This window comes from Grus americana, chromosome 5, assembly GCF_028858705.1.
Source record: "Grus americana isolate bGruAme1 chromosome 5, bGruAme1.mat, whole genome shotgun sequence".
NCBI classification, from domain to species: domain Eukaryota; kingdom Metazoa; phylum Chordata; class Aves; order Gruiformes; family Gruidae; genus Grus; species Grus americana.
Genome location: NC_072856.1, coordinates 1,377,907 through 1,405,671, shown reverse-complemented (window position 1 = coordinate 1,405,671; position 27,765 = coordinate 1,377,907). Strand labels below are relative to the sequence as shown.

The window sequence follows — 27,765 nt, the reverse complement described above, 5'->3', positions numbered from 1 at the left end:
GCGGCTTTAGGAAAGCGCGCTGATGCTCGCAGATGCGCAGCCCCTCTGCTGCCTCTCGCCTCCCCGGTGCTGGCAGCTCACCCTCCTCCTAACAACAGGTTGTGGGTTCAACTGAAAAACCACCGAGCCCCCGAATTTCCAACCCTGCCAGAGAAAATGCGCTTTGCTCGGGGTCCCCAAGCCTTTTACTAGCTTGGTAAGAAAAGTCACGGAGCTGCCATCGCCGCCTCCTCCTCCTCCTCCTCCTTTGGGGTTCCTTATTTCTGCTGTCACTGTTCTCCTCCCCGTTTCGAATCTCCCGGGTCTTTAGGAGATAAGTGCCATCCCCCGGCTCCTCGGGAGCAGATCTGGCTGGAATTAGTTTCCTGTAAACCGGAGCTGAGGCGGCAGAGGAATAGGGGATGTTTGGGAAATGGTGATGGCAGAGGGGGAAAACCAAAACTGGATTACAGATGTTAAGGGCTCTGGAGAGCATTAAAGGAGGTATCAGGAGATGCGACGAAGCGGGATGGGGTTTGCTGGAAGGAGCGATGCACAGCTCAGAGGAGCAGTAGCGGGAGAGCGCGATGCTCCTGCGTCTCTGCCGGCTCCCAGCTGGCCGAAGGCGGCGTCGGTAAGGAGGTTGGCTTCCAGCCGGCCCTGCCCGCACAAATGGGTGCCGGGTCCTGGGGGGTGACCCAGGAGACGTGAAGGTACCGGTGGGCGTTTGATGCGGCGGTGGAGATCCCCTTATTTTAGAAAGCGATTGGAAGGTGGAGGGTGGACTCGCATTAGATTTTTTTTTTTATGGTGAGATTTTCTTGTGTCAGCAGTACAGAAACCAGGCAAAGGCCGTTACAAAGGGTGAGAGGCCAGAGACAAGCTTTGATGGAGACAGGTACAGAATCCTGGGAAGAGCCCGTTATTAAAGAGTCCTTTTTAAAGAACCCAGCAATAAACCAAAGGCATGCTTCATCAATGACAGCAACCTGAAAAATAGTCCTCAGTGCTGCTACTAATAAAGCAGGAGAGCAAGTAGTGGGGAAACTATTTTTAAAAAAATAGAGTGAAGGCTCTTTTAGACATCATTAAGAGACAAACTCTCTAAGCAGAGCCCATCGCGTGCCTTTATTAACATAATCATTGTCCACAAAGAAATAAAATACTGGAGGTACAGCTGGAGAAGGGATAGAAAGCATGATGGGTGACGAAGAAAATGAGATTTCTTTTACAAGCTCAGAAGGACAGTGGGAAGAAAATCTATGTAATGCATGGTAAAGCACATGGGAAGCCTGAAAACAATAGTGAGAAACGCCCTGTTGTGGTCTTGCTTAGCTTGGTCTAACAACTTAAAGCAATAATAATAATAATAATAATAACAACAAGAACTTGGGGTCCAAGAATAAAACCTGTTACAGCTCTCAGGGGAGCCCAGAGAATTACAGCTCTTGAGATCTGGATCCACCCAGGCTGGGGACTCACAGTTGAAGCACTGCAAAAATGCTCTACAATAATAATACTCTAACGACCTTAGTGGGTTTATTCGCTCCCAGGATCAGCCTTGCGGGACAATAATTTGAGGAGAAGCAGCTAGACCTAGTGAGAGACACCGAATCCTGTAACGGTCCCTCAAGCAAGCGTGTAAGTATAGGAGGGATTTGCAAAGGGGGTAGGGGAGGAAATCAAACGAGAAAGGAAAAAAGTGTTTGAAAAAGATGGAGAATTCAGCCCTAGCAGTATTTGATTAGTTAAAGGCTGAAAGAATAAAGCATATATATATAAATGTATCAAGTATAACCTTGCTGATGCTAAAGGCAAACATTTTTGCTAACTGGAAATCATAGGGGGAGATGAAGACGTGCCCTCACTGTCAGGCTATGGGGAGGTGTATGGAAAACACTTTTTAAAGGACAAACTCTCATAGAAATACTGCTCTGTACCTCTTAATACACCCTGCTGTTCAGTTAATTGCATTTATGTGCTTGCAAAATTTTATTAATGATAATTGCAATATGGTATAAAGCTAGACTGCTTGTAAGTAAATATTATTATTGCAGAGCTAGCTAATTACGTGAGCTATGAGTGAGAGCTAACAATAGCATAAAGAAACTTAGCATTGCCAGGAGGAGAGCGTCAGACCGGCCTCTGCTGGGTGAGGGCGGGGGGCTGAGCCCGGCAGGGGCTGCGCCGGGTGGGCACTGCTGGATCAGGGCGAGGGGATGGACCAGACTCGGGGTGCACCTGGGGAGCTGGGTCAGGAGATGGAGCCAGAGACGGGACGAGGGACAAAGCCACAGCAGAGCTGGGAGGTCCCTGCAAGAGATGCGACCAGGAATAAGATTCTTCCTGGAGTCAAGACTGGAGAAGGGGGTACGAGATCCATCCTGGAGGCAAGCTGAAGGGTACCTCTGAGGGGGTGAGGTGCCTCCAGCGTGGAGCTGGAGCCCGTGCAGGAGGCAGGGCTGAAGACAGGCTCCCCTGCACCACTCCTCACCCTGGGACTGAGAGCCCAGGGCTGAGCTTCGACAGAGCCCCCGGCAGTGGGTGGGCAGGTCCCAGGTGAGGCCGGTCAGGGCTTCGAGGTTATTAATGCCCCTCGGGGGCAGGTGGGCTTCTGCTTTCCCTGCCAGGGCTTTCCGTGCGGGGCGCTAAGCCGGTGCTTCGGCTGCTGCACCCCCAAACCCACCTTTGGCTGCTGCAAGCTGCTCCCCCATGAGCAATGTCCTTCGTCCTGCTTCCCTGGAGTGCAGAGGTAAGGAGAGATGGCCGCTGCCCGAGCAGCCACAGGGTTTTGCTGCTGTGGAGCCTTTTCCTCCCTCTCCGGTCCCGGGTGGGTTGTGGTTGGGGTGCCAGGGGAGGAGAGAGGCTCCTGGGGGGAGGGTTTTGGTGCCCAGGGGTGCAATGAGTGGGAGCCTGCTCTCTGACCTGCTCTCCTGCTTTTCAAGCCCCGGTTTATGAACAGGGAATCTGCGTGTTGGTTGGGATGGGGTAAACCCGTCCTGGGGGGGAGAAGGGGACCGGGACCGAGGCACGGGGGGATTCGGCTGCTGGGGCCGCTGACTGCCTGTGACTTGTGTGGGGCTGGCCTTGGAACCAGGCACGGCGGAGAAAAAAAGATATTTCAGGGTGTGTGCTTAGCAAAGCTGGCTTTGAGGGGAGCTGGGAAAGGGGGAAAGGATGTTCTAAGGCGCGTTGGGGAGTTTAAGGAAGGGGAAAAGCAGAGTCCTCGCTGCCAGCGCCTTGGCAAGCTGATGGCACGTGGTGCGGGTGCTGTGGCAAGGGACAATGGGCCACCGAGGGCAGGGGGCTGTGCTGGGGCAGGGCAGAGCTCACCGGGAGATGATTTGACCCCAACAATGTCCGCTCAGGGTTTCGCAGCCCCCAAAACGAGCCTGGCTCGGTGGCACCGCGGGCTGAGCTGTATCTCTCTAGCTCAGTTTCCCTGCTCGCAGCCTGCCCTCATCCTGTCCCTCCTGCCCGCAGGACATCGAATCAGTCTGGGAACAACTGTTTCTCCCTGAAAGCGCGGGGCACACCACGCTCCTTCCCAAGGATGCTGCTGCCACCGAGCCCCCTCCCCGCCCCAGCAGGGCTTGCAGGGGGGGTCCCCAGGAGCCGGGGCCGTTCCTACCCCTGCTAACTCATCCTGGGCTACGCTGCGAGCCGAGAGGGAGAAGGAAAAACCGGCAGCGCGGTTTCTAAAGGTTTCCCTCTCCATTTGACCTTGAAGAAGCTGTTTTTGCCTTGCTGTGCCTTGATCTGAATTGCTGCTTGCTGCGCCGGTGCTTGGCTCTCTCCCATGCCGCGTTGGGGGGGGATGTGACCCACTTGCTGCAGGGGACCCCTCCCGGCACTGGGTGCCAGGGGATTCCTGAGTGCTGCTCTCCTGGCTTCTCCCTCTCCCCGCAACGGGGGCGGTGAGTTTATTTGTTTCACAGCTCCTTTCCTTTGCTTCCCTTTTTTTTTTTTTCCCTATATTGCTAAAAACACATTTAAAATTCAAAACCCGATGTATATAATACAGATTCAAAAAGTCTCAGGTGTATGAATGCATCCTGTGGGGCTGTTTATCTCCGAAGGCAGAGGCAGCACGTGTGAATGCAAGGAAATCGCAGCCGGAACCCGCTGGCCTCAGCTCATCCAGGCTCTGGGGATGGGAGCTGGTGATTTCTGCTTGCAGGAGGCTCCCTCCTCCCTCCTGCAATGCTGAGGGGAGGCGCAGGGGCCGAGGATATTTCTGCCTGATGTAGAAGAAGTGGCAAAAAATGTTTTCATGAGTCCTGGGAGCAGCGGTTTGGGTGTCTCCCCCACAGTAAATCACAGGTTTTCACAAGCTTTGCAGAAATGTCGCCCCTCTCTGCTGCTGTCGATAGATCAGCAGGCTTGGGAGGCGTCAGAAGGGGGAAGCAGCTGAATTTTTCTTTACAGTAGGATTTAAGCAGCCTGAGTGTTTTTAAGCATGCTGGTGTAGGTGACGCGCACACTGGCTTGGCTCTTGTGGGCAGTTTGGCAGAGCCGGAGAAGGTCAAGGAAGAAAATACTGATTTTTCTCCGGAGTTTCTGCCCTACTGCACCAACTCTGGGGCTGAGCCGTCGCTTGGCTGCTGTTTAGGGGAGGGAGGAAAACACAGTGGCCACAGAAGTGAGTTATTCTGCGAGTGGCTAGGCTGAGAAAATTGGTTTCTTACGGATTTCTGGGTATAGTCTCCTGAAGGTGTCTATACTTTCTATGGAATTGTATGAAGCTGGTCAGTGGGTCCCAAGTAACTGTATGGGGGAAGATGGGCAAGCGTCAGAGAGTCCCTATTTCCTGAGAAAATGGGGCTAAAAGAGCTCTAGACAGTCCCAGGACCTGGCTGCACTTTGGGCTACAAGCAGGATTTGACCCGAGTGCTGTGGATTTGAGACCCGTGCCTGGCCGGAGGAGGTGAGGCTGTGCCGGGGAGGGCTGTTTGCTTTAACCCAACGTACCGCTGCGGCGAAGGAGGGGGCTGCGTGCCTGGCACAGCCCGGCTGGATGTCTGACAGCGCTCCGCAGCGGGGCACGGGCTGCGTGCCCAGCTCCGAGCCGGCCGTGGGCTGCCCGCAATCCCTCACAGACCTTGCGGGACTTTCCTAAGGGGAAGCAGAAGGGAAGCGGAGCTGGTGCAAAACTACCCCAAGACGCAGCGTTTTAGTTCCCTCCCTCCACCGTGCAGAGCTTCTCCTTGGCGAGACAGATTGCAGCCCCTTGATGCGCTGCTGGGGCATCGTCACGCTCAGAAATCCCTTATCCTGGGGCGGGGGGAGCCCCATATTCCTTTTTTCTCTTGTATATTGTCTTGGGTTTGGCTGGGATAGAGTTAATTTTCTCCCTAGCAACGGGTATAGTGCTGTGCTTTGGATTTAGTGTGAGAATGATGTTCCACGACTCTACACACAAGCATCCCAATTCATCAGGCTGGCTCCCTCCCATTTTCCCCAGTATGTTCCCCCCAGCTTTGTGACTACGTTCACCACGATCGCTGCAAACCCAGGCAGGCTTTGGAGGAGCAAGCGAGCGAAGCAGGCGGCAGAGGGGGGGGCTCTGTGCTGCAGGGACAGCCCTGAATTGCCGAGCCGGCAAGCCACGGCTAAGCCCCAAATAACAGGGGACGTGGAGATGGAGCTGCCCTGTTGCCCCCCCACCCCCCAGCATCCTGTCCCGTTCCCCACCCCACCCCCCCCCAGTCCCAGCCCTTCCCTCCGGATTGGAGCGCTGTCCCCCCGCCCCCCCCCCCCATTCTCCATCTTTATGCAGTCTGCAGAGGTGCATTGTGGGAAACTCCCAAGTTCCCCCCCCCACCTTCCTCCCTCCCTCCCTCCTCTCTGCGCAAGAGCCAGCTCCCAAGGTGTGAGTTGTGCAGCCGGAGGACAGAAGGTAAGGGCTGCCGCTTTCCTCCACGCGTGCCGGCACCTGGGGGGGGCGAGGGGGGCAGAGCTGCCGGGGGACCCTAGCTATCGGCGGGGACACGCGCGGCGTTCGTACCCGGGGTGACGTAGCGAAATAGAGACGCAGATCTACCTGCTCAAGGTGAGTGTCTGCCTCCTTGCAGCTGCCTGCGATGAAGGCCGGGGGCCGCCATGCCGGCGGGTTGGGGAGCGAGAGCGCCTGCCCACGCGCTTCTCCCTGTTCAGAGGCAACGGTGCTTTTCTTAACCCAAACCAACGAGCACAGGGAGGATGGCCGTCCCCAAGCAGCTCCCTTCCCACCCCAGCTCCCCTCTTCTGCTCCCTGAAGGTCAGGCAGCCAGAGAAGGCATTTCCGCAAATGCAAGCGCGTGGGAGCCTGCCTGCTGCCTGCCTGTACCTGCGATCTCCTCCGCTGCCTTTGTGGGATGTGCTGGGATCCGAGCTGGGCTGCCCGCTCCTGGCTTCAGCGAGGGGGACGCATAACTCCGGGATGGAGACGGTGGCGGGGGGGGGGGGGGTTGTGATGCCACAGAAGCGCTCTGGAGGCAGAACGGCTCCGAGCAGGGAGAAGCGGAGTCGGCCATGTGCCGGAAACAGGGCTGCTGGGAGGGAGGAGGGGAAGCAGCATCCCCAGCTGAAACCTTGCAGCCTTGGCAGGAAAGCCTGTACACCTCCCTGGAAGGTTCCGATCAGGTTTCCAGCTGCGTTTCCTCTCCCATCTGCATGGGCGGTGGTATTTGTTTTCCCTTCGCTCTGCCTGGATGGGTTTAATTGCTGTCAGTGCCGAAGCGGAGCAGGCACTGGCAGGAGCAGGCAGGCTTGCTGGCTTCGCCTTTCCCAAGGAAGGAGCTGGGGGTTTGTTCTGTTAGGTGGCGGAGCTTCGATATCAAAGGGGTATCTTTTGATATGGCCCCCGCTTTGTGCTGGGAAGGAGCTCACAAAGGGGAATCTGCCCAAAAAAGACCAAAATGGAGAGAGATGACAGAGGCAATGCTGCCTGTTCTAAGCTATGGGGAGAAGATCGCACCAAATGAGCGGGAGGGAGGAGGAGGAGGAGGACGACACCGGACCAGGGCTCCTCTTTCAAGGTGTGTGCTTCCAGGGATGAAATCCACGGGGAGGGGAGATGTCTCGGGCTTTTCAGTCTGATGTCCTGCCTCTCGGCGTCTGTCCACGCCCTGTGTGTTTGCAGGGACCTGTTGATTTGGTCCCTGCTCCTGCTTAGTTCTCTGTGACCATCTGGTAGCTTCTGATGGGGTTGGGGGTGGGAAGGAAGAGGAATTTTATTCCTAAGACGAGGTCAGCCCGGCAAAACTTTGGCATTGGGGTAACGGGAGGAAGCCCTCGCCATGGCTGCCCTGTTTTCCTGGGTGGGGCTTGGGCAGGATGCTGTCAGGAGGGAGGATGGACTACACCGGATTGAGCTTCCAGCTCAGCTCTGACCTCCAAAAGTCTGACCTTCACAGGTTTGACCTTCAGCATTTTCCATCTTTCCTTTCTCACAGCGCCCAACGCCAGCCGCTAACCCAGTGATGTTGTAGCAGGATGGGGGGGGTGGGTGGGTGTGGGGGAAATATCCAGAATTCTCCTAAATGCAGATATTCATCCTCCCGCACCCATCCCCTCTGCTGGCAGGCTGCTGGGACCGGGCACCGGCGAGCGCTCTGGCACGCTCTCCCCATCCTTGGTTGGGCGTGGGGACAGACGGACGGGCAGAGGGGAGGGATGGAGCTCTCTGAGCAAGCGTTTCTGTGCTGGAGGAGCTTTGGCCATCCTTCCCCAGATCCTTCCCTCCCTTTCTGCAGGGAAGGAGAGCGCTCTGGTTTTGCCGCACAAGGTAAGCGATGGGTTTTACCCCGGAGCGTGCCAGGAGCTTCCCTGGAAGGTCACTGCCTTGCGCTGAATTGGCCCCTCGTCAGCCTGCGGTGGCTTCTTCCATTTCAGCTGCAAGGCAACGGTTTTCAGGCGGATGCCCTGCGGATCTGCGCGCTGTCGGATTTGGGACCTGGCTCTGCACGTGCAGAATTGCCTCCGTAATCTTTTACTGGCCGCAGCTGAGCCACGAAGGGGGGGTGATGCCATGAAAGCCTGGTGCAATCCCGCATCGGGCAGAAGGGATGGGTTTAGGATGCCCGTAAGCTGAAGAGGGCTGTTAAATTTGCTGCTGTTTACTGCAGTGGTTGGGGCTATTTTACAGATATTTATTTATCAGAGATAACCCTCATCTTTTTTTTTTTTTTTTTTTTTTTTCTTGTGGATATTGAATTTGAGAGATGTGGGACCCACTGACTGTCACGGCCTTAAAAGCATCGATCTGTTAAAAAGGCAATCAGCCTTCTGCGTCTGGGTACCAGCTCCTGGCTGCTCGGGGAGCAGCACCCCAAACTGGAACCCTCTGGGTTAAGGCGGTTTCCCAAGGGCTGGCAGGCTCAGCAGAAAGAGCAGGGCTTTGGCAGAGAGGAGCACCAAGAGGAGGCAGAAAGCTCTGCCACGTTATTCCCGAGGCGGCGGCGCTGAGCGGAGAACCGAGACCTGCCCCGTGGCCCCAGCCTGGGCCTTAGGGTGGATGTTATGGGGAATGGCTTATCTATTCCTTGGGGAGACCCAAGAGTTTTGGGGTGACAGCAGCTCTCTGGGAAGGCAGCTGGGCAGAGCCGAAAGCAGCGTGGGCCTCCGGGTGATGGAGGAGGGGGTGCCAATGCGGAGCTCGAGAGGGCAATATTGGGCTGCAACAGGAGGCTGCTGGGCCAGCTTCTGCTGCGGCTTTTAGCTCTGGTGGTCTCCCCTCTGGTCTCAGAGGAGGTGCCAGCCTGTCCCCAGGAAGGGGTGTGCAACCTGTCGGTGCAGCAACTTGTCCCCAGTGCCACAGAGTTGCTGGCGTGGAACCGCTGGCGCTGGGAGGGCTGGAAAAAAGTCACAAAGAAACACGACGAGTGTGTTTGCAAAACGCCGAGCGTGGCAAAAGCCAAGCCCAGGGTGGGATGCGGGGGTGGCACAGCGGTCTGGGATGCAGGATGCACCCAGGTGTACGTCCCTGCCTGCGAGACATCACGCTCGTGGGTTAAAGCTTTGTGGTTCGTGGTGCTGGCTGCGCGCCTTCCACCGCGTCTTCCGAATCGTTCCCCACTGAAGCTACTCCAGTGCTTCCACCCGGTGTCCTGCCAAACAGCTGCGTGGGGAAAAAGTCATCCTGGCTGAAAACCCTTTCCTTTGTCCCCCTAAATTTCTGTCTTGGGGTGAGTGATGCTCAGTCCTGTCAGGGAGAGCCTTAAGATCTAACACCTCATGATTTTTGAAGGGTAAAAGCTATGATCTTGTTTCACTAAAAAAAAAAAAAAGGAACCATAAAGTGGAAAACCAGTATTTGCTTCTGTTTGAGGGGGGCTCAAACCCAGGATTAAAGCTAGGACAGAGCATAGCAAAGTGAGATGCTCTGAAAATGTTTCAGTTACGACAGTCGCCCTTCGGGGACCCGTGCACGGCGTTACAAGCCCGAGAAGCCAGGCTTTGCAGCAGAAGGCTATTTCCAACCTGATCCCAGCAAAGTATTTTCAGATTCTCTCTTATTCTAGAAAGAGCTTTGCCGTAAACTGTGGCTGGAGCGCAGCCGGTCCAGCCGCATCACGAGGCATCGCTTGAGCGGGTGACGGGGCAGGTCGTACAGCCTCGCCGGGTGTGACTTCTGCTGACAGCCGGTCAGGTCCGTGCCGGGTGTAACTACAGACGTCGCTCAGAGCACGCGATTGGCGCCGCTGGAGAGACTGAGGCAAAATCTTCTATTTTCCCCAGGCTATTTTGGGAATGCTTTCCTGATTTCTGCCGGGTTTTGGGGCAGCTGGGGAGCCGAGGCACGAGAAAGGGGTTTGGGTCAGGTTTGCGTCGGCGCCAGGCAGCGCGGCGTCTGGGTGATGAGCTGCGCCTTTGGGACCCTGCGTGGTGAGCACCGATGGAGGGGGGGAAGGAGCGGGCTTGGTTGGGGTTTTTTGGCAGCAGCCTGTATATTTTTAACAGAGTCGCGGGCAAAAAGCTGAACGGAGCTGCAAGGGCTTTTCGGCCCGCGTTGCCGGAGAGAAATGGCTGGGCTCGTGCCCGCGCGGTGCCCTGCGAGGAGCTTCTGCAGGTGGTGCAGCAGGAAACGTGCAACGGGTGCTCGCCGTGGGTCTGCCGAGGGGCAGGGTGAAACAGCACCAAGCTGTTCTTCCCCCAGCGCTGCAGGTTTGAGGGCAGAGGCAGTCGGTTTACCATTTCTCATGGCTCTTATTGCTTTATTTTCACATAGGGTGAGAGAAGATAACGGAAGAAAAACACAGAGTGGGGGGGGGGTTTGCCATGTAGGTGGCTGCGTACGGGCAGAGTGCCTGAACGGTGCAGGGTAGAGCTGTGGTTTGGGTTTAAAAAACGAAGAACAGAAGGAAAGCCGGTGGCAGGAGTACGGCGCGTGTCTCTGCAACGTCGCCTCCGTCTCTCAGAATAAAATGTCTGCCACGTCCATCCCAGCGAGATCTTTGGGGTCAGGACAAGCGTGGCTTGCCGATGTGACGCTTGGCTTGGACATCATCTCCTGTAGAAAGAGGCCATTTAGCCTTTTTCTGGGCTCGTGCCGGTGCGGAGCATCTCAGGGCTGGCTGCGGGGCTCCGAAATGCTGCGTCACCCGCGCGGGGGGCTGTGGCAGAGCGGCCCCTGGAGAGGACGCTGGCATCTGCGTCGCGAGCCAGGACGTTGCCCCATCTCTGCGGGGTTGCGGTGTCCCGCCGGGGTGCCCAGGGTCTGCACCCCACAGCCGTGCCCTTTGCAGGCGTCAGGCAAAGCCCGTTTCGCCGGGCTGCGGGAGCCCGTCCCGTTCCCGCATCTCGCCTTGGCGCCAGGTGTGTATCGGACCGCTGATGCGTCACCCGGGCTAGCAGAGAGGTGACGCGTCACAGTGGTGCAGGGAGCGAGGGGTAGCATCCTGCCAGGCTGGCCGTGCTCTGGCGGTGATGGTTGCGGTTTTGGTCATCGCCGGCACCGCCGGACCGGTGACGGGAGCGCTGGGTGTCGGTGCAGCCGCAGCAGTGACGCAGCCGTGGAGCGGAGGCTTTGCTGGCAAATCTCCCCCTGTGGCAGCGATTTGAAGCCGTTGCCGCCGCCCGTTAAAACACTTTCAGCATCTGACGCTCTCCAAATCAAGATTCAAAGGGTTTGTTTGAGAGGGAAACGTTTAATCCAGGGCTGGGGGGAGGGATGTGGGGAGCAGCAAACAACAGATTGGGAGAAGGATTCATAAATCTCTCATCAGCGTTTGCTGTAACGTTGGTGCTGCTGTCTCCCAGGCTTGGCTTTGGGAGGGCTGGCCGAGGCAGGAGTCTCCCTGCACAGCCCGGCCCTGGTGCGCTGAGGCTGTTTCAAAAGCATCGATGACAAGCGACTCCCGCTATCGTTGTGCTTGCGTTGTGTTTTATCACATTTGCTGGGCACTGCGTCAGGAGCGGGGGGGGGGGGGGGGGGGGGGGGGCCAAAATAGACCGTAAGGGAGCTAAAAATCCTCCTTGGGGAGCTGCCCACGGCAACGGAACGAACACAAGCTCCTTACGTAAAGCTGTTTTAATATTTATGGTAATACCGAGAGGCGTTGCATTACCTCATCTGTCTTCGCGGCACTTCTTGGAGCTGGAGGAAAAGGCTTAGTCACACTACTCCGCTCTGGCTTCTCTCAGGTGCTTGCCCGGCATCTCACCGCCTTTAACGTGTTTGTTCCCCCAGCAGCTCAGAGAGGGGCAGAAGCGCTGCTTGTCCCCGTGGGAAGCGAGGAGCTGAAGCACTGGGAAACAAAATCTGCTGCTCGGTTGGAGCAGGAGGCTGGGATGGGGCAGGGGACTGAACCCAAATCCTTCCAGCCCTTGTGCGTCACTGCCCCGTACGGCAGATGGGCTTGACTGCCACCTATTTCTTCTTTTGCCATAAAATGACAAGTGGCACTGAACCGGCATTGCCCTGTGGCCAGTAACCTCAGACCTCTTTGGCTACCTCTCCTCAGCATGTCGTGAACTCACCTTAGCCGTGTCCTCCAGCTGTGAACCTCCTCTGACCACTCTTTGACGGTAACAGTCCGTATGACCATGCTGTCTTCCATCTGAGGGTCTCGCGTGGGTGGGTTCAGCCCCCTGTATCGCATAGATTCAATTTTCACGAGGTGCTGGAGAGAGTTTGCGACGTGCGAAGGTCACATAGGAAGCCTGTGGCAGCACTTGATCCCCCCAGTAACACCCCCAATTTCTAACAGCCTGGTCCCAGTCGCTTCAGCTCCAAGCTGCCTTACCTCCTGTAGTCACAACGCTGCTGCTTTTTTGGGTTTTTCTCTTTCCCTTTTCAGGAAGTTATTTATTTTTCAGGTGCCTCTTTGAAGTGGCCAAATTCTAATTTGGCAGACTGCCGCAGGAGCAAAATCTGCAGATTTCAGTTTAAAATTACCTGCTCGTCACCTACCAGCTGGTGCTGGCGCCTGGATCTGTGATGGTAATTCAACGCTGTGAGCCGGTCTGGGCAGGTGCAAATTGCGCTCACCAGAGGGAAGCTGTCTGAGAAGACGGCCGTTTTCTGTCCCTTAGAAAGCTAGATTGGGCTTAAACGACCAAATGCGAGTGCGCCAGCTGAGACTTACAGAACCCGCTGACGGACCCGAAATTAATTGGTATTCAGCGTGCGTTCTTCCTCCATGACACTGAAAACCTTTCACTGTGATGGTGTAAGAGCAATTCACTGAAGAATATGATGAGGAACATGTTGGTTCAAAGGTTTAAAGTCCTCCCTTAGCTTCGGGAAGGAGGGGCTGGGTCCAGAGAGGTACAAGCCATCTCCTCCAGCGCTGCTGAGCGCTTTCAACTCTCACTGACTTCCAGCTATGGCATTTCGAAGGGAATGGAGAGCAGGCTTGGTCGCTTACCTCATCTCCTTGCAGATGACCCGTCCCCAAGCCGTGGGAGTTAAGGTGACTGCTACCACGCCTGGCTCAAGCAACGCGGAGTTGCGGGACGGTCTTTGCCATGGTCCAGCTGCTTGGGGGCTGGTAGTGGAGGTGAGGCTGGCAGAAGCGTTAATGCTTCCCGAGTAATAGGGACGCGTTTAATTCTCTGCCCAAAAGCCAACACGGGCCGTGCTACGTAAGAGAACGGGGCTTTGGTAGTTAGAGCTCTCCTCTTCGCCCCAAAAAGGCAAACCTTCGTGCCTTTTTTTTTTTTTCCCAGACGGGTGGGAATGACAAGTGAAGGGGGGGTTAAGGAAGAAGATTTGAGGATATATAAGGTCTTTCTTGCCATCTCGGGCTCTTTCTGCACAGCATTGCTACAGGTCAGACGTGGTCAGTAGCTGTTTGAGACGGATGTTGTCATCTGGAGGACACCTGGAGCGTGAGGATGGACTTGTGTTGCAAGTATAACTTCAGATACGTGACCCCACTGTCTTGGTTGAATTCTTCCTTGCTGACAGCCTGTGGCAGCTGAGGACCCGCTGGAAACGGTCTGCTTTTCACGGAGGAGGGGAAAACCCTCTGTGCGAGCCTGCGCTCAGCACTGCTGTGACCCTACGCACGTCTGTAGCCCAGACCCCACGCCGAGCAGCTGCTCGGTCTTGCAAAGATGCTGTTTTTTCCTTGAAACAACGCGGGGAAGATTGTAGGGCTCGGGGCTGGTCTCTGCAGAGGGAAGAGGACCTTCTAACGGTGATGTGCTACGGTAAAGCTAGCAATGACTCATCCGCTCCATTCGGTGCAGGATTGATGCAGCTTTCCTCTGCGCACGCAGGAGACAGATGAATAGATGTATTTGCTAATTTGGGGGGGGGGGGTGGTTTGAGACGTTAAAGGTGCCCTTCAGGAGCCGAGGAAAGCCGTTCCTTACGTCGGCCCTGTTGCTTCGGCTGGGGCCAGCTTGTTGCGCTGGTGAGTCTGCGCCGACCTTGAGAGCTGCCACCAGCAGAAGCATCCCGGGAGGGCTGCGGCGTTTGTGTGCCGCGTCCTGCAGCAGCAGGGATTTGGAGAGGAGTTCTTTTCCTTTTTCTCCTTGATCACTGGTTTCGCGATCTCTGCTCCCTCTTCCCAGCCTGGGAAAGAGCTGGTTAGCTGCTGGCAAGTGAAAGCCTCCCTGAAAAGGCACGGTTTGATAAACGAAGAAATAGCATGGGGGGAAATGAAGCTTCTTTCTCACAAAACCTTGTTCTCAAGTGCTGCTGTGTGGGAGGCAGAGGGGGAGCTGGAAGGGGGTGGAATGGGTAGACAGGCAGAGACAGCAACTGAGGAGGAGAGGAAAGGGAGGAATAAATAGACGAGGAGCTGTAAAGAAGAAAGCAAAGGTGGAGAAATAGGCCATTAGAGAAAAACTTTGAGTGATGGAATGAGGGAAGAGGAGACAAAGGGCTGGGGAACAAACCCTCACAGCTGTACGTGCAGGCGTAGTTTTTGAAAATGAGGAAAGCACCTTTCGTCTCGGTCTGTGGCACACGGAGGTGCTTAAAGATGAGCACGCGTCCTCGAAAGCACAGGACTGGATTAGGGAAAGGAGAGCGAAAGGAAAGAGGGGATGATACCCAAGGTGGGGAGTCTGCTTGGGAGAGGTGGCTAATAACACACACAGAAGGGGGTTAAGTGCTGTGATGGGAGAGGACATGCTGCTGCGTGAGCACCCTGGGTCTGGAGGAGGAGGAGGACAGCGTGGATGGCTGCAAGCCAGCACGATGCTAACCCAGCCAGGGATGCTGGCAGCTGCGCTACAGCTGGTGGGGCAGGAAGGGTGCTTGAGCGTCACGGGCGCAGGGTTTGACAGCATCAGCTCAAGTGAGCCAGAGGGTCTGGAGCGGTGCTGGGCAACTCCGTGGCTAGTTCCAGGGGTGGAAAACCACTGACAGAAAGCGCTTTCACCTGGACACTTAAGAACTGCTGATATTGATTTTCGGCTTAGTTTGGTTTCTACATCTTTTAAAAACCTTTTCTAATCTGCGTGAGGGGCTTGCATTGCTTTTAGTGGAAACTCACTTAGAAATCAAGCAATTCTTTAATGAGCTGTTTGTAGCGCTGCGGGACAGGGCTCCACGGCACAGCGTGGGCTCTGAGCAAAACCAGCTTTCCTGCTTCCAGGAATCTGGAAACCAGATCTGATCAATGAGGAGCGTCAACGAGAGAGGATGTGGTAAACTGAGGTACCTGGGCCGTGCAAAGTCCCCATTTCTCAGCAGAGGCCAGCTTCCCCCTCCACGATTTATTTACCCCTACCATTTCCATAGGCTGCATAGCCTATTTATGGATTTTATATGGATTTCTAACCCATAGGCTTTCCTAGGGAAAGCAGCAAAAGTTTAATGCGTGGTTCATATACTATAACTGCGCAAATACTAGAGAACGTGTGAGTAGCCCAGCTAATTGATATCAAGGCGACTAAGCAGGTAATTTAATATTTATGACATGATGAATCTGACTCTCTCTGCTTTAACCTCTAAGCCTGCTTCAGTCTTGGGCTCCACTTACCTCTGGTACAATGATGTCACAAAGAAAGAGTAAAACAAGGATAAATTGCTCCCAAACCAGAAGAGTAGAGTCCTGTGAGAGTGTGCAGCCTCAGCCCTGGATCTGCATAGGACTTCTCCTGAGCAGAGCAGTAGGAATGCTCTTTGGAGGCAGTAGGAAGGAAAAGGTGAGGCAGGTGGTATCTACAGAAATACCACAAAATGAGCAAGGAGAGGGAAATATTCTTACACTTGACCAGGACCGTATGTTTATTTGCCAAGCCACAGAGAAGATCTGAAGCTTGGGGAGCATCTGGGATTGTGTTTGTGCGGTACAAGGTGCCCACGTGTATGATACAGCTTCAGCGGAGCACGAGGGGAGAGCGGTGGTGTTTGGGTTTCCAAAACGGTTTAAAATCACAGACTCAGAAATGTAAGTATTGCTCAGCTGCGGTCGAAGAGGCCAAGCTCCTTTACACCCAAAGTAGATCTGACCCATGTAGAGCTGCTAGGGGAATTTGATTGCTGGTTTTTAAACAAGTGAAGGGCCGGCTTGATGTTTATTCCCTCGAAGGAGCTTGGAGCTAGACCGAATAGAAAATCTTAGGGAAGAGTAGCAGCTACCCTGCTTAATGCTGGACATGAAACCCTGGGGGCAGATTATCTGCCTCTCGCTTGTCAATGCTTTATTTCAAAACTGGCCAGCTTGGATCATCTAATGCCTTTTGGAGCCTTCAGGCTCCATCTCAGCAAATACTACCCAGCTAAAATTCATCCTCTCTAAGGGAGGTGTGTAAGGTAGGTCTGTGAGAAGCCTTCTAGAAGTGCCTGTCCCATCTCCGTGCGACAGGAGGAGCTCAGACTGCTCTCCTAGGCTGGCTGCCAACCTTTCAGGCAGCCTTTTCAGTGTATTTCATGTCTGGTGCAGCACGTGAGCTCTGGACTTCCATGATTTTGGTGCTGCAGGTGCCTTGGTCAACTCCAGTTGACGGGTGTTGGAGAAGACTGGCCATCAAACAATGGCTTACAAGGGAGAGCAGGAGAAGGGGGTAGCTTCTATCTTACATCAAGCCGTAAGCTGTTGCCCAGCTATGCTCTGGACCCAAACACAGCATTTCTATGAGTAGGTTTCCTCCAGGCCAGTGTTTCTGCCTAGGTGGAGATTAAAACACCGTGTTCGTTAGCCTGTTTCCCAGCAGAGGCAGCAGCGCAGACCATTGCTGCAACCGCAGGACCTTCTCCCTGTCATTAAAGGAGTGAGTTGCACGCTGAGCCACGTTGGAAGAAACATCTATCTGCAGAGGTTTTTGAGGAGCCTCTTGATTTCTAAATCCAGACAGCTAATAAGCTCGTATTTCACTTAGCGGGCAGAAAGCTCTCGGCAGGCTCCTGGCAGCGCTGAAGGTCAGCAGGGAGGCAATGAAGCAGGAGACTCGGATCCGACGGCTGCCTCCTGTTTACTTGCTATTTCCCAAGCTCGAAGTTGACGTGGTGCTGCACCGTCGGAGACCCGACGGCAAGCTGCCCAGCGGCCCTCTCTCCTCCCCTCCCGTTGTGCAGAGGTGTAGCCATGGGAGCTCCATCTCCCGGCTCACCCTGCCCTGCGAGGCTTGCTGGGGTGATGGTTTTGCTGTGTTTTTATCACCTTTTGAAGCCCGCTTTGTCCGTTTGCTGAATTCTCTGGATGCAGCCATGCTTTTCCCTGCTTTCATCAGTTCCCTGGGGAGAAATGGCTCCAGCTAATCTCCTGCAGTACAGCTGCTATCCTGCTCAGCTCCGTAGGCAAGCCCAGCTAACCACTGCAAGGAGGAGACAGGAGCAAGATCTCTCAGTCACCGAGAGATCCAGCTTTACAGTAAATTCATGCAGTTGCACTGGAGTCAATACACTGGCTTGCACCAGCTGAGGACGTGGTTCTTGCCTTATTTTGCTGTAGCTCCGCCAGAAATGCTGACAGCAATAATCCTTGTAGCTCTGATACCTATAACTGAGGAACTAAGCCTGTTTGGTTTTTTTTTTTCTGCAGTATTTATCTGGATGGAGAGTATCACACAAGATCACATATTAACTGCTTTCTAAATTTGAGATAATACTGCAAAAAGAAGGGTAGAGGGTGAGATACAAGCGGGGAAGAGCTATCGATCCACTTTCCCAGCGAACAAAATGTTCTCTCCTTACCCAGGAGGAAGGGAGCTGTGAGGAGCAAATGAAAAGTACGATTTATTTGGTTGGACATGAGTATATCTCGTCACTGACAAATGGCGTCACATACATGGCCAGGATGGACTTGTCTTGATTGCACGCAGAGCAGAGTTGTGGCAGCCATTAGATGATAGTCCAACTTGTTTGATGTTTTTGCAGGTACAGGCACTGTAGTAGATGCTTTGAGTACAGCTCACAGTTACTAAAGGACGAGCCAACAGTTTTCCAGTTTTGTCTTCTGTCCTCCTTCATTCCTCCCAGGTAGAACGGCACTGGCTTGCTCTGTCCTTTCACTCACCTCTTATTGCTCTGCTTTCTCTTCCAGGTGCTGTATCATGTCCAGATAGGACACCGCCAGCGTGAGAATCATCCCCAGACAACCACTCCAAGGGGCTGAGCTCAGGTGGCTCCTCTGCTTCCTCCAGCAGCCGGGCGAAGGAGAAGAGCTGGGATTGCCCCGCGCGTGGCATCCAGTCGCTACCCGCAGCACTCATAGGGATGGATTCCAAAGGCAATGTCCGAAGCGGAAACAAACCCGACGTCAAGGCTCCTAGCTCCGGAAAGCCAGAAAAGCCCAACCCTGGTCCTGCCACAAATGCAGACAAGAAGGAGATCCCCAAAGAGCAGCCTGCTCCTGCCTCTGCCACCAAGAAGGCAGGCGGCGATGCTGCCGTCGTGAACAACCACAGCAACCTGAAACCCAGCCCCGCTGCAACGGAGACACAAGAGGCCACCGGCCAGTCCCCTGACTCTGACCACAAGGGAAACAGCTCCGAGGAGTCGCCAGGCAGCATCTTCGACAACATGAAGCCCTTGATCATCATCGGAGGAGTGGCGGTGGCTGCGCTCGCTGTGATTGTGGGAGTGGCGTTCCTAGCCCGGAAAAAATGAAGACCGAGACGGGGTGGGGATGAGAAACCGAACCCAGCTGTACAGCTCCTTTTGAGACAAATGCATGCAGAAAAATTCTATACATATCTATATATATATAGAGCGAGCTAGATAGGTCAACAACAAACACCAACTGCAACTCCAAGAGTCTTGTTCAAGACAACTGTGCCAGTTTGACCCAGTGTGGGTAACTCCATGCACTCAGTGTGTTCTTTCATGTAATATATCTTGGCTTATACCACTGTGTATAGATTACAGCTTCTCCTGATCGGTGTAAATGACGGTGTCCCCTCCCCTCCTGTCCTCCCTGGGAGACACCCCCACCTCTCTTGCAGTCCCCTGTTTTCAAGTCCAAAGCGTTCTACGTCCCATCCAGAGTCCCCGCTTTGTGTTTTGGTTTCTGTTTGGTTTGTTTTTAAGTTGGGTTGTGGTAAAGAAGATGTAAAGGGAGACGGAGCCTAGTGCTAAGACCCAGTTTGCCCGTCACTGTGGTGTTGGGCTGGTGTTTATCCAGCACCCCCGGGGAAGCGCTGGGCAAATGCAGGCAAAAGCTGCTCCTTGACCCAAAGAGCAAAGTGTGATCTCTAGTAGGTGTCTTGTGTACCTGCTGCTCGTCAACCTACTTTTTAAAAACCCACCTCAAAAGAGAAAACAGGCTGGCTGTAGCTGGAGGCAGAGACTGCAGCGTGATAGAGCTGAGTGTGCAACTTGGGACATCACACCAAGGGGTTTTTTTGTCTTGAGCAGAGCGGCCGTACCGTGACCAACAGCGCAGCTACCAGCGCGTGGAGATTCCTGGCCGACTTCAGGCAGACAGCAACTGCCATCTGCTTGGTTTCGTGCACGTTGGCAGGCAGCCTTCAGGATCCCATGGCTCGCCAAGGTCGTATGGGCAGCATTTCGGGATAGAGAGACTTTGTTTTGGATCTAGTATTTCCTAAAGTTAGGCTGGGCTTTGCAGGATGCTGTGGCCTCAGCCCAAACTCCCTGGAGGTCAGTTGGACTCTTTCTCTTCATTTATTTGGGATTCGGATCAGGCCTTTCACCTGCTTTTTCTCCCCACTGAAGGCTATGGTGTCTCAGTATGTGAGAAGGTAGAAGCGGAGACATGATCTGGTTTTAGGGGCAGAGAAGACCTGGGATCCCATGAGAATAAGACTGATCTGCTTTATACCAGGGAAACCCTGTTCAAGGGCCCTGGAAGTCTGTCCGGGGGAGGGAGTAGCGGGGATTTGTGACTCCTCCAAGCTTTGGAAAGGGAAGCAAATTCCCAGTCCTGGGGAACAGCCTGGTTTCATCGGTGAGAACCTCGGCGCTGAAGCCAGACTTTGTGAAGGGGAGAAGGAAGGCAGGTGATGAGAGAGGGTGTTCAGCGCGTTGGCCGATGCCTTTCCCCTAACACCAAGAGGTGGCCAGATCTCCTTTTTCTGAAAGTTTCCGTTAGACTACTCTGGGCTGCTGCACTACTGCAAAAAAAAGTGTCTTACAAAAAAGACCTTATAATTTTGTTTTTAAATTAGGTCAGAGATTAGGTGGGGTAAGAACCACAGAGTGTCTGGAGCTCAGCAGCAGTTGCAGTCAATGGGCAGGGTTTTGGAGTGATGATTAGCAAGAGGCTGGGACAAAGCAGGGCGAGCTCAGTTAAAGAGCCGAAGTTGTACATCTTTAACTGAGCCTGGATGTCTAAATTCAGTGGGTACAGGGCCGGAGAAAGGTGTACTGCCTTTGCACTCTGCTTCAGGCACGATTACTGGGTAGGATGGTGGGTGTGTATAACCTGATCTGGCAATTCTTCTCTCGGCTCATGTCTGTCTTATTGACCTCCAAATTGGGTCTGCTGAATGCGTACGGCTTCCCTAAACAAAAGGTCTTTTGCTGCAGCCCGGCCGTTCCTATGGTGAGATTTGCCATCCTCTTTTCCCCAAGGCTCATAAACTATTCCAAAGGCGCACAGCCTCTGGGACATTCAGACGCCGTCTTCTGATGAACAACAGGCTCGTGCAGCTGAAGTTTAACGTCTACCTCTAGCTTGACCAGTGGAGACGGGGCGAGGAGGGGGGTGTTGGGTTCACAGTGGGTTTTGGAATGAGTGCTACAGCCCTAGCAGCTTAAAGCACTCTCTGCCCGTATTGCGCATGTCTCGTAGTAGCAGTACGTCACTCGCAGCCTGGAGAATTTTGTCAGGTTGAAGCAGAAGAGCCCGTGGCGGGGTGGTTCTGTGACGCCACCTTTGTCTAGAGAAGTGATTTCCCCTCGTCCTGTTTTGCAGATGTTCAGAGGTTATTTTTTTGGGGGGGAAAGGGGAAGGCAAACAATAGCAAAGGAATAGTAAAGGTATTTGGAAAGCAGAGTTGTGAGAGAATATAGCTCAGACACGGTTCCAGCACGGCTCCCCTGCAGTGACTGCAGCTGAGCTTTGCAAGGGGCTGCCGCATCTACACGAAGAGCCTGGGAGTGCTGCAGAGCCCCAGACCCTGACCGTGCCCTGGGCACAGCCTCTTGCAACCCTGGGGAGAGACCCCATTCCATGCCAGCTCCCCTGCTCCTGCTCGCACCCCAAACAGTGCATTCTAGTTCCCACGAGGGAAATTTGGATGCACAAGCCAGGAGCAAGCTGCGGTGCAGTCCTGCCAGGAGCCTGATCTCCGTGGCTGGGATGCCCGTGCCTGCTGGGTTCGGAGTAACGTATCCACGCCACCGGGCTCTGGATGCGGGGATGGCTGTTACTGGGCTCCCCTTCCCTCACATCTCTGAAGTGCAAAGCTCTTGGCTTGGGGGAATTTTGCTTACGTTGCTCATGAGGAAGGGAAATCGGCCACCCCTGCTCTGATTCGTGTTTTGCCAAAGTAGGGTGGTGATTTTTCAGACAGTCACTTCTGTTTGCAGGTGGGAGGCCTGTCTTCGAGAGATGCTTGTCCCTGTCCTGTCTGTTCCCTCTCTGTCCTGGCATATGATTATTTTTTTTTAGCAGTGTGTGGCACCATTACAGATATAGCATCTATCTATTCTGTCCTGCCCAGCATAGATAGGTACAGGGGGAGGAAAAGGAAACACCTGCTTCATTTGAGTCTTCTATTTTACTTTCAAAAGTGGGTTTTTTTTTTTTCCTTAACCTTTGGCAACAGAAGAGGGGGGGAAAACAGTTCTCAGCCAACATGGGCCTTAACCATTTCTGTCCCCCTCCCTGCCCTTAGAGCACTCAGGTGCAAGGTCAGTGATTTCATCCAGAAACGCCGCAGGGATGGTGATGGGACCGCAGCACATCGTCTGGGTACGGACCCACGTGCGGTGGACGTGGTACGTCCTGTGCTAGAAGGGATTTTCCCCTTCCTGTGATCGCTTCCCATTGCTGTCTGGTCTCCAGATTTACTACCTGGAACCCACCTCTTTGGCGGTCTGGTTTGGGAAACACCCGTGTTTGTGTGTGTATGTGTAGAGACACCACCCTGCCTTGAAGAATATTCTGTGTATGTATGTATACGTACATATATGTTTATATTACTGCAGTCTGGGGGCGGGGGCAGAACCAAATCAACCTGGAGGTGACCCTTCGTTTGTTCCCCTGCATTCACACAAAGTGTCCGTGATGTCTTTTTTGTGCCGTTCGCATCATGCCATGCAGCACCTGAATTCCTTTTCGGTCCTGGTTTCTTCTCAGCGCAAAGAATGTATGGCTAGTGAACTGCTGAATGTACGGTGTGCCCGTTGTGCTAGAAGCTCAGACTTACTGTTCCCCTCCCTGGATAGTCGTGTGGGCTACTCGCTTTAAAATAAGGCACTTTTAGATTATACTGAACTCTACAAGTCTGTGTTGTAGCGCTTTTTGAAGTGTGGGTCTAGTGTTGATTTGAGTCGGGTAGATCAAGCGTAGATGCCACACAAGCTCCTAAGCACGCAGCTGGGGCAATGCACTTCATGCAGATAACATCCTTTTAGCAAACACCTCCTGATCTGCCTTAATGTGCCAGGCTGTGCAGTGGTTTCATTTTGAGGAAAAAAAAAAAAAAAAAACAGACAAAAAAACACAAACAAAATTGTCCAGCGAGAACTAGGCTGACAAGAGCAAATTCATCTCTCTCAGAATCGAAGCAAGATTGGAACCAAATTTGTCGAAGCAGAAGGCTTAAATGACTGAACTCGCTGTGCTAAATAAATAGCTGTCTTTTCTCGTACTGAGCACATGCCGTTATTTGCTTGATGTTATTCTTTGTGTGGTGTTTGTGATATGAAGTCCTTTAGTGATATCTCCGTGGGGAGAATGAATTAATGCTTAAAACTGATCAGATTCTGTGCTTGGGATTTGAAGAGATCTAGATTGCTAGTTTACTCTTGTGATAAAGTCTATAAATTATAAATTTGCAAACCTGACTTCAGACATTGTAGCTTATCGCTAAAACTATAGATTCAGTTACTATACCTGATCTCAATCTATTTTTAAGGAGCCGTAAGTTTTAGTTGAATATAAAGATGTCATTACGCTGTCTTGGACAGCTTGGTAGAAGGTTTTTGATGCTTCTAGCTTTAAGAAAAGTGAAATGGATTACACTTCTGCTGCTTTTTCTACCAATTTAACAGGCTACGGATAAGTCCCATTATTCCTAGCAGTTCTGCAGTAGGAAGCAAATAAATCTGGAAGCCAAAGGATAACGTAGCAGCGTTTTCAGGAGGGTAAGGATGCATTCTTGCAGGTGCTGTTCACCTCTCGGGCTCACGCTTAAAGCACTGAACAGTCGCTTGCCCTGAAGCACTTCTTACCTCCGTTAGGTTGTGTGATAAATTAAAAATGGCTTTGTCTCTGCTGACTCAAAGTTTAGGGGTTGATCCATAGGCTGCTGAAAACAAGGGGAATTTTTCCATTGGCTTCACTATGCTCTGATCAGGCTTTTGAGATCTTACTGGCACCAGGGATATGATTGCAGGTCGCTGTAAAATCATCTCAATGGCATGTTGGTTTTGGTTTTTATTTTTTGTGGTTTTTTTTTTTTTTTTAAACTGACAAAAATATTCCTTAGTCTTTCTGCTGAGTGTAAGGAAAGTCTTCTCTGGTATTAACTGAGGCAGCCATGCTTATACCTACATTAATATTTGTGTATAAACAACAATGGAGCAAAAAAACCCAAACCCAAACCCAGTTAGTGAGAGGAAAGGATTTCTGCCTTAAAAATTTTCCTTCCTTTCCTGGAAATGCCACTGGGGTTTAGAAATCAGCATCCTTCTAACCGTTCTTAGAATGGGTTGAAAATAACAGCCCTGAAGATTTGAGAGAAAAAACATTCTTCAAGAAACAAAGCAAAAAAAGGAAGGCAATGGAAAAAATGTAATTGAAAGGTGAAATTCCTGGAATTTCAATCAGCTCTACAGAAAGCTTCAAGTCAGAGCTTCTGCGAGGGTACAAGAAACAGTACAGAGAAAAAAGCACATGACATCGTTATCTCCACGGTTTTGGTAAGGACACATTAACTTTTATACCCTATCCACATATATTTTTTTTTTTCTTGAACAAAAGCAAACCCGACCAACTCTGCCATGCGAATTAACCTTTGCTAACTGACTTTTCCAAATTATTTTTTGCTGGCTCTGTTCAATGTTAAAGGGTTACTGAAGCAAGAAAAAAGACCTGAAGTTTTCTACAACCAACTTTGTACGATTAAGGGGAGCTACAAGTTTACGATTTGGGCATTTTGAAGAGCCGCGCTCTCTTTTCACATGCCATGAAAAGGACTGAAAATCCAACGTACTCGCGCTTTGATCCTCTTAGGATGTGATTTCATGCTAGAGCAGGGATGCTGGTTCCCTTCCCAAGCCGTGTAGCAGCTTACTGCAGTCTCATTCCCTACACCGCAGAGCCGGGAGCCATCTCCTAAGCTAGGAAAAGCCACATCACATCTTTTGTCATAAACTGCCTGCGGTTCGGCTTTACAGGTTGGGCGCCTCCCTTCATGAAGGGAATCGGCTCTGACCTGGATAATATAAATTCAGTCTATAAGTTAGTTAAATTCTCAGCGCAGGAGGCTGGAATTGGGATATTTCCTGATACTTACAGCAGAGGTATTTGGTCCTTTGCTGTTTCAGAGAGAAATCCTCTGATGCTGAAGATCTGACCTGGGCTGCCGGCACATTTTAGGTCTTATGAGCGGCACTTGACTGAGAGCTCCACCGCAGAAAGCGATGAAGCCTGTGCAGCAATCTCCTGGGCCAGGGGCTGCGGGGCCACCCACGTACTTCAGGATTTGTGCTCTGTGGGTTACGAAGAAGCCAGGGGAGGGTGATGTGGTCTATCATTCTTTTTAAAACCTCTGCTGTCCTCATTCAGTTGGAGATTAGTTCTCTCCTGAAGTTTATCTACTCGAAGTATTACTTAATCATTAATGGGAAGTTATTCTTTGCTCTTTGCCCTTAATGCTACTTAAAAAATAAGGTGTCTTAGCTGTCAGGGTGAATAGGTGGCAAAAAAAAAAGAGGGTACTTAATCTAGGTTCATCAAACTGAAGATAGCTATACAGAAAGTTGATGTCCTTGAGCTAGATTATCTCAAATTCAGCAGCCCAGATGATGAGCCAAGGTGCTATTGAGGGTGCTGGAAGGTAACTGAGACATGGGCTGGGAACGTGCCCACGTGCCATTCGGCTGGGCTGGCTGGGTCTGTTCAATGCCACTTTTCTTAGGCTTTTTATTGCATCTTGCTGTGCTTCGCTCAGATCATGTTCCCTTGATTGACTGGCCCTGGGGAGTTAAATCTGTTGAGCAAACGGGTTTCAGGATGACTTTTTTCCTCTTCCTTTTTAGAGCATCAGTCCAGCCCTGTGCCCTGCTTTCCTTTTTAATGCCCAAATTCCTAGGCTGTCTGCTCATGCCAGATCTTCAACTGCTACACGCTATGGGGCTCCATTGGTTAGTTAATTGTTTGTACTTTACTGCTTCTTTGGCTACTGTGATGTATTCCCTTTCCTTTCCCTGCTTTCTTCCCAGGCAGCTCTGCAGGTGTAGCCTCTCCACAGCTAGGCAGAAACCCTGCCTGAAGGCAGGGGCAGGTTTTTGGGTAGCCCCCCTCAGAAGATAGAGGCAAATGTTCAGCCACTGAGCACCTAAGGGGAATGCAGAGACTGCGTGGCACGGCAGGGAATGTGTGAAGTTTTCATCTGCTGGGTCTGAGATTGCAAGATGCTGAGGGCTCTTGTCCGCCACTGGAGCCCAGCAGATGAGACCGCAGCTGGAAGGTCCCTTCCTTGTCCTTGCTCCTCCATGTCAGTAAGTCACTCTGTGGCCACAAGCTCTGCTCAGGATTGAAGCCTGCCTGCCAGTCAGGTGTGAGGTGTTCCGGCTGCTCTAGAGATGCTGACACAGCACGAGCATGCACTGCACTTGGCTGAAGCTGGTGCTTCTGCGCTCCTCCAGTTGTTGGAGCGCCAAAAATGCAGGTGGAGAAGAGAGGTTCTCAAGCTGAAGTCAATGACCTGCATTTCTGCTGGCCTCGAAGAATCGGCTCACGTGCCGGGGCATGCTGCAGGACTGAGGGCACAGAACACTGCAAGGATTTTTCCATTTGCACGAGCTGCTCAGGCGTTACCATGTGATAAATAACACAAGGCTGCTGGGCGTCGAAAATGCACATCCCGTTGCACTAACCGTGATAATAAGCTGATACCCGCGACCTGCAAGTGCTGTGACAGATCACAGGCGCTGGCTTTCCGAATGCACGGGTTCAGCTCTACCCTGTGCTCGCTGCTTTGTGAAGCGTGTGCTCTGTTCGGGTCCTCTGACATGCAGTACCTGGGGACTCTTGCTCTCTGCTCTTTGATACTACGCTCTTCAAATTAAATAGTTTTTTTTTTTTGTTTTCCTGAAAAATATAACTTGGGGTAAATGGGATTTGGACCCACATGTCACTCTTGCTCTTTCCTCTTTCGGTTGCTCCCAGCTTGAAATTCACAGACCATTCCATTCTTTTTTCATTTCTCACAATGCCAAGCCCCAGGGCAGCACACCAAGAATAGTTACAGGCTCGTTCTGTCTGTGCGTGACGGTACCAACGCTCCCAGCAGGAAGAGAGGACTCTTTTTAATCATCTTTGCAACAGTGAGGACCTGCATTGTATCCCTGGTTTTGCCACAGCAGCTTCAAGCAGTCAAGTTTCTGGGGCACTTTGCTAAGAACAAGGGTGCCATACAATTTTGTCATGTTAAAACTAAACCAACAAGCAAATAATTTGGCTTTACTAAGTTTTGAGCAGCCCTTCTTAAACCTGGTGCCTTTTCCTGAGTCACTGGTTAGGACCCTTTCAATCAAAATCTTTAAAAGGTGCAATCTCAACTCTCCAGTGAAAACCAACTCTCTTCTAGTGGTAGGTGCAGGTTGTTTACAAACTTGTGGAGAAACTAAAATTGTAGAAAGGGAACTCGAAGGTCAGATTACAGGGGATTTTTTTTTTTTTCTGGTTTGCTTGGATTCTGTTACTTTTCCAGGGACTGACCCAAAGCCCTCAGAAATCAAAGGGAAAGCTCAAACACCAGTAGCGGGCAAATGCCTGCTGCTACCTTGGAAACCACAGGCATCTTTCCGATGACATCGGTGGGTTTTAGGTCAGCCCCTGAACGTGTTTTTCTGAATGATAGTAATTTTCAGAGTGACACCTTGATTTCTTCCCTGTACAAACAGACCTGCTTGTCACTTACACATATTTACCTGTGTTCAACATACAGGTTTGGGGTTTTGTTTTTTTTTTTGGCTTTCAGAAACAATATGCTGCTAGACACATTTCCTGGAGGGAAATGGACACCTACCTACACACAAAGCTATACAGCTAATTTATACCTTGTTGAATTTATAATCTTGTCTATGCTTCTATGGACACTTTGTATGGGCTGCAGCTCAAATCCTAAAATAGTCAAGAATTTTTCCTTTCCCATATAGTATTCTATTTACTTTGACTTTAAAAAAAAAAGCGTATAAATGCAATAATGCAGGTAGACTAGAAATACTAGATTGAAAATTAAAGTAGTTTAGCTTGTCCCATTGTGACTGACAGTGTTGTACGACACCCAACGCTGTACCCTAACATTTTTCAGGCTTTCTACGTAGCTGAATCTAGTATTAGCTTTGAAAACCCATTGTATGAGTGGTGGGTGGATGGGTTGGAAACGTGTGCTCTCTACACGCTGTATGTTACTCACATCAGAAGCTGTATGGCCACTCCATATGCTGTGAAACTGTAAATGATTCCCAATACACCTGTAACTCTTACCCGGATTGTGAGAAATAAACTATATATAGAGATATATATACACACACAGATA

At 52.0% G+C, this 27,765-nt stretch overlaps 2 protein-coding genes across 10 annotated transcripts in view; one reads left to right on the top strand and one right to left on the bottom strand.

Moving 5' to 3' along the window:
* Nucleotides 1–6,325, bottom strand: part of LOC129207345 (NACHT, LRR and PYD domains-containing protein 12-like) — a 38,937-nt gene extending 32,612 nt beyond the window's left edge. The window contains exons 1-2 of one of the 3 annotated variants that reach the window (XM_054828137.1): nt 6,308–6,325; nt 6,023–6,127 (exon numbers count right to left, since the gene is read on the bottom strand). The gene's annotated coding sequence lies outside the window, so the exon portion shown is untranslated. Of the gene's footprint in view, nt 1–4,667; nt 4,747–6,022; nt 6,128–6,307 lie in introns of those variants that run through there. The other 2 variants (XM_054828140.1, XM_054828136.1) reach the window with 2 other exon arrangements.
* Nucleotides 173–27,765, top strand: CEND1 (cell cycle exit and neuronal differentiation 1). 7 transcript variants are annotated; one of them, XM_054828236.1, is made up of 2 exons: nt 173–196; nt 17,907–27,765. In XM_054828236.1, the coding sequence occupies exon 2, from the start codon at nt 18,080–18,082 to the stop codon at nt 18,470–18,472; it is 393 nt and encodes a 130-aa protein (XP_054684211.1). In that variant the 5' UTR covers nt 173–196; nt 17,907–18,079; the 3' UTR covers nt 18,473–27,765. The 7 variants fall into 7 exon arrangements, with proteins under 7 accessions (XP_054684211.1, XP_054684212.1, XP_054684206.1 ...); XM_054828237.1 differs by lacking the exon at nt 173–196 and adding an exon at nt 4,598–4,621; XM_054828231.1 differs by lacking the exon at nt 173–196 and adding an exon at nt 5,746–5,878.

What these genes read in the sequence shown, in the direction of transcription:
- CEND1 (XM_054828236.1), top strand. Translation starts at nt 18,080, where the DNA reads ATGGATTCCAAAGGCAATGTCCGAAGCGGAAACAAACCCGACGTCAAG.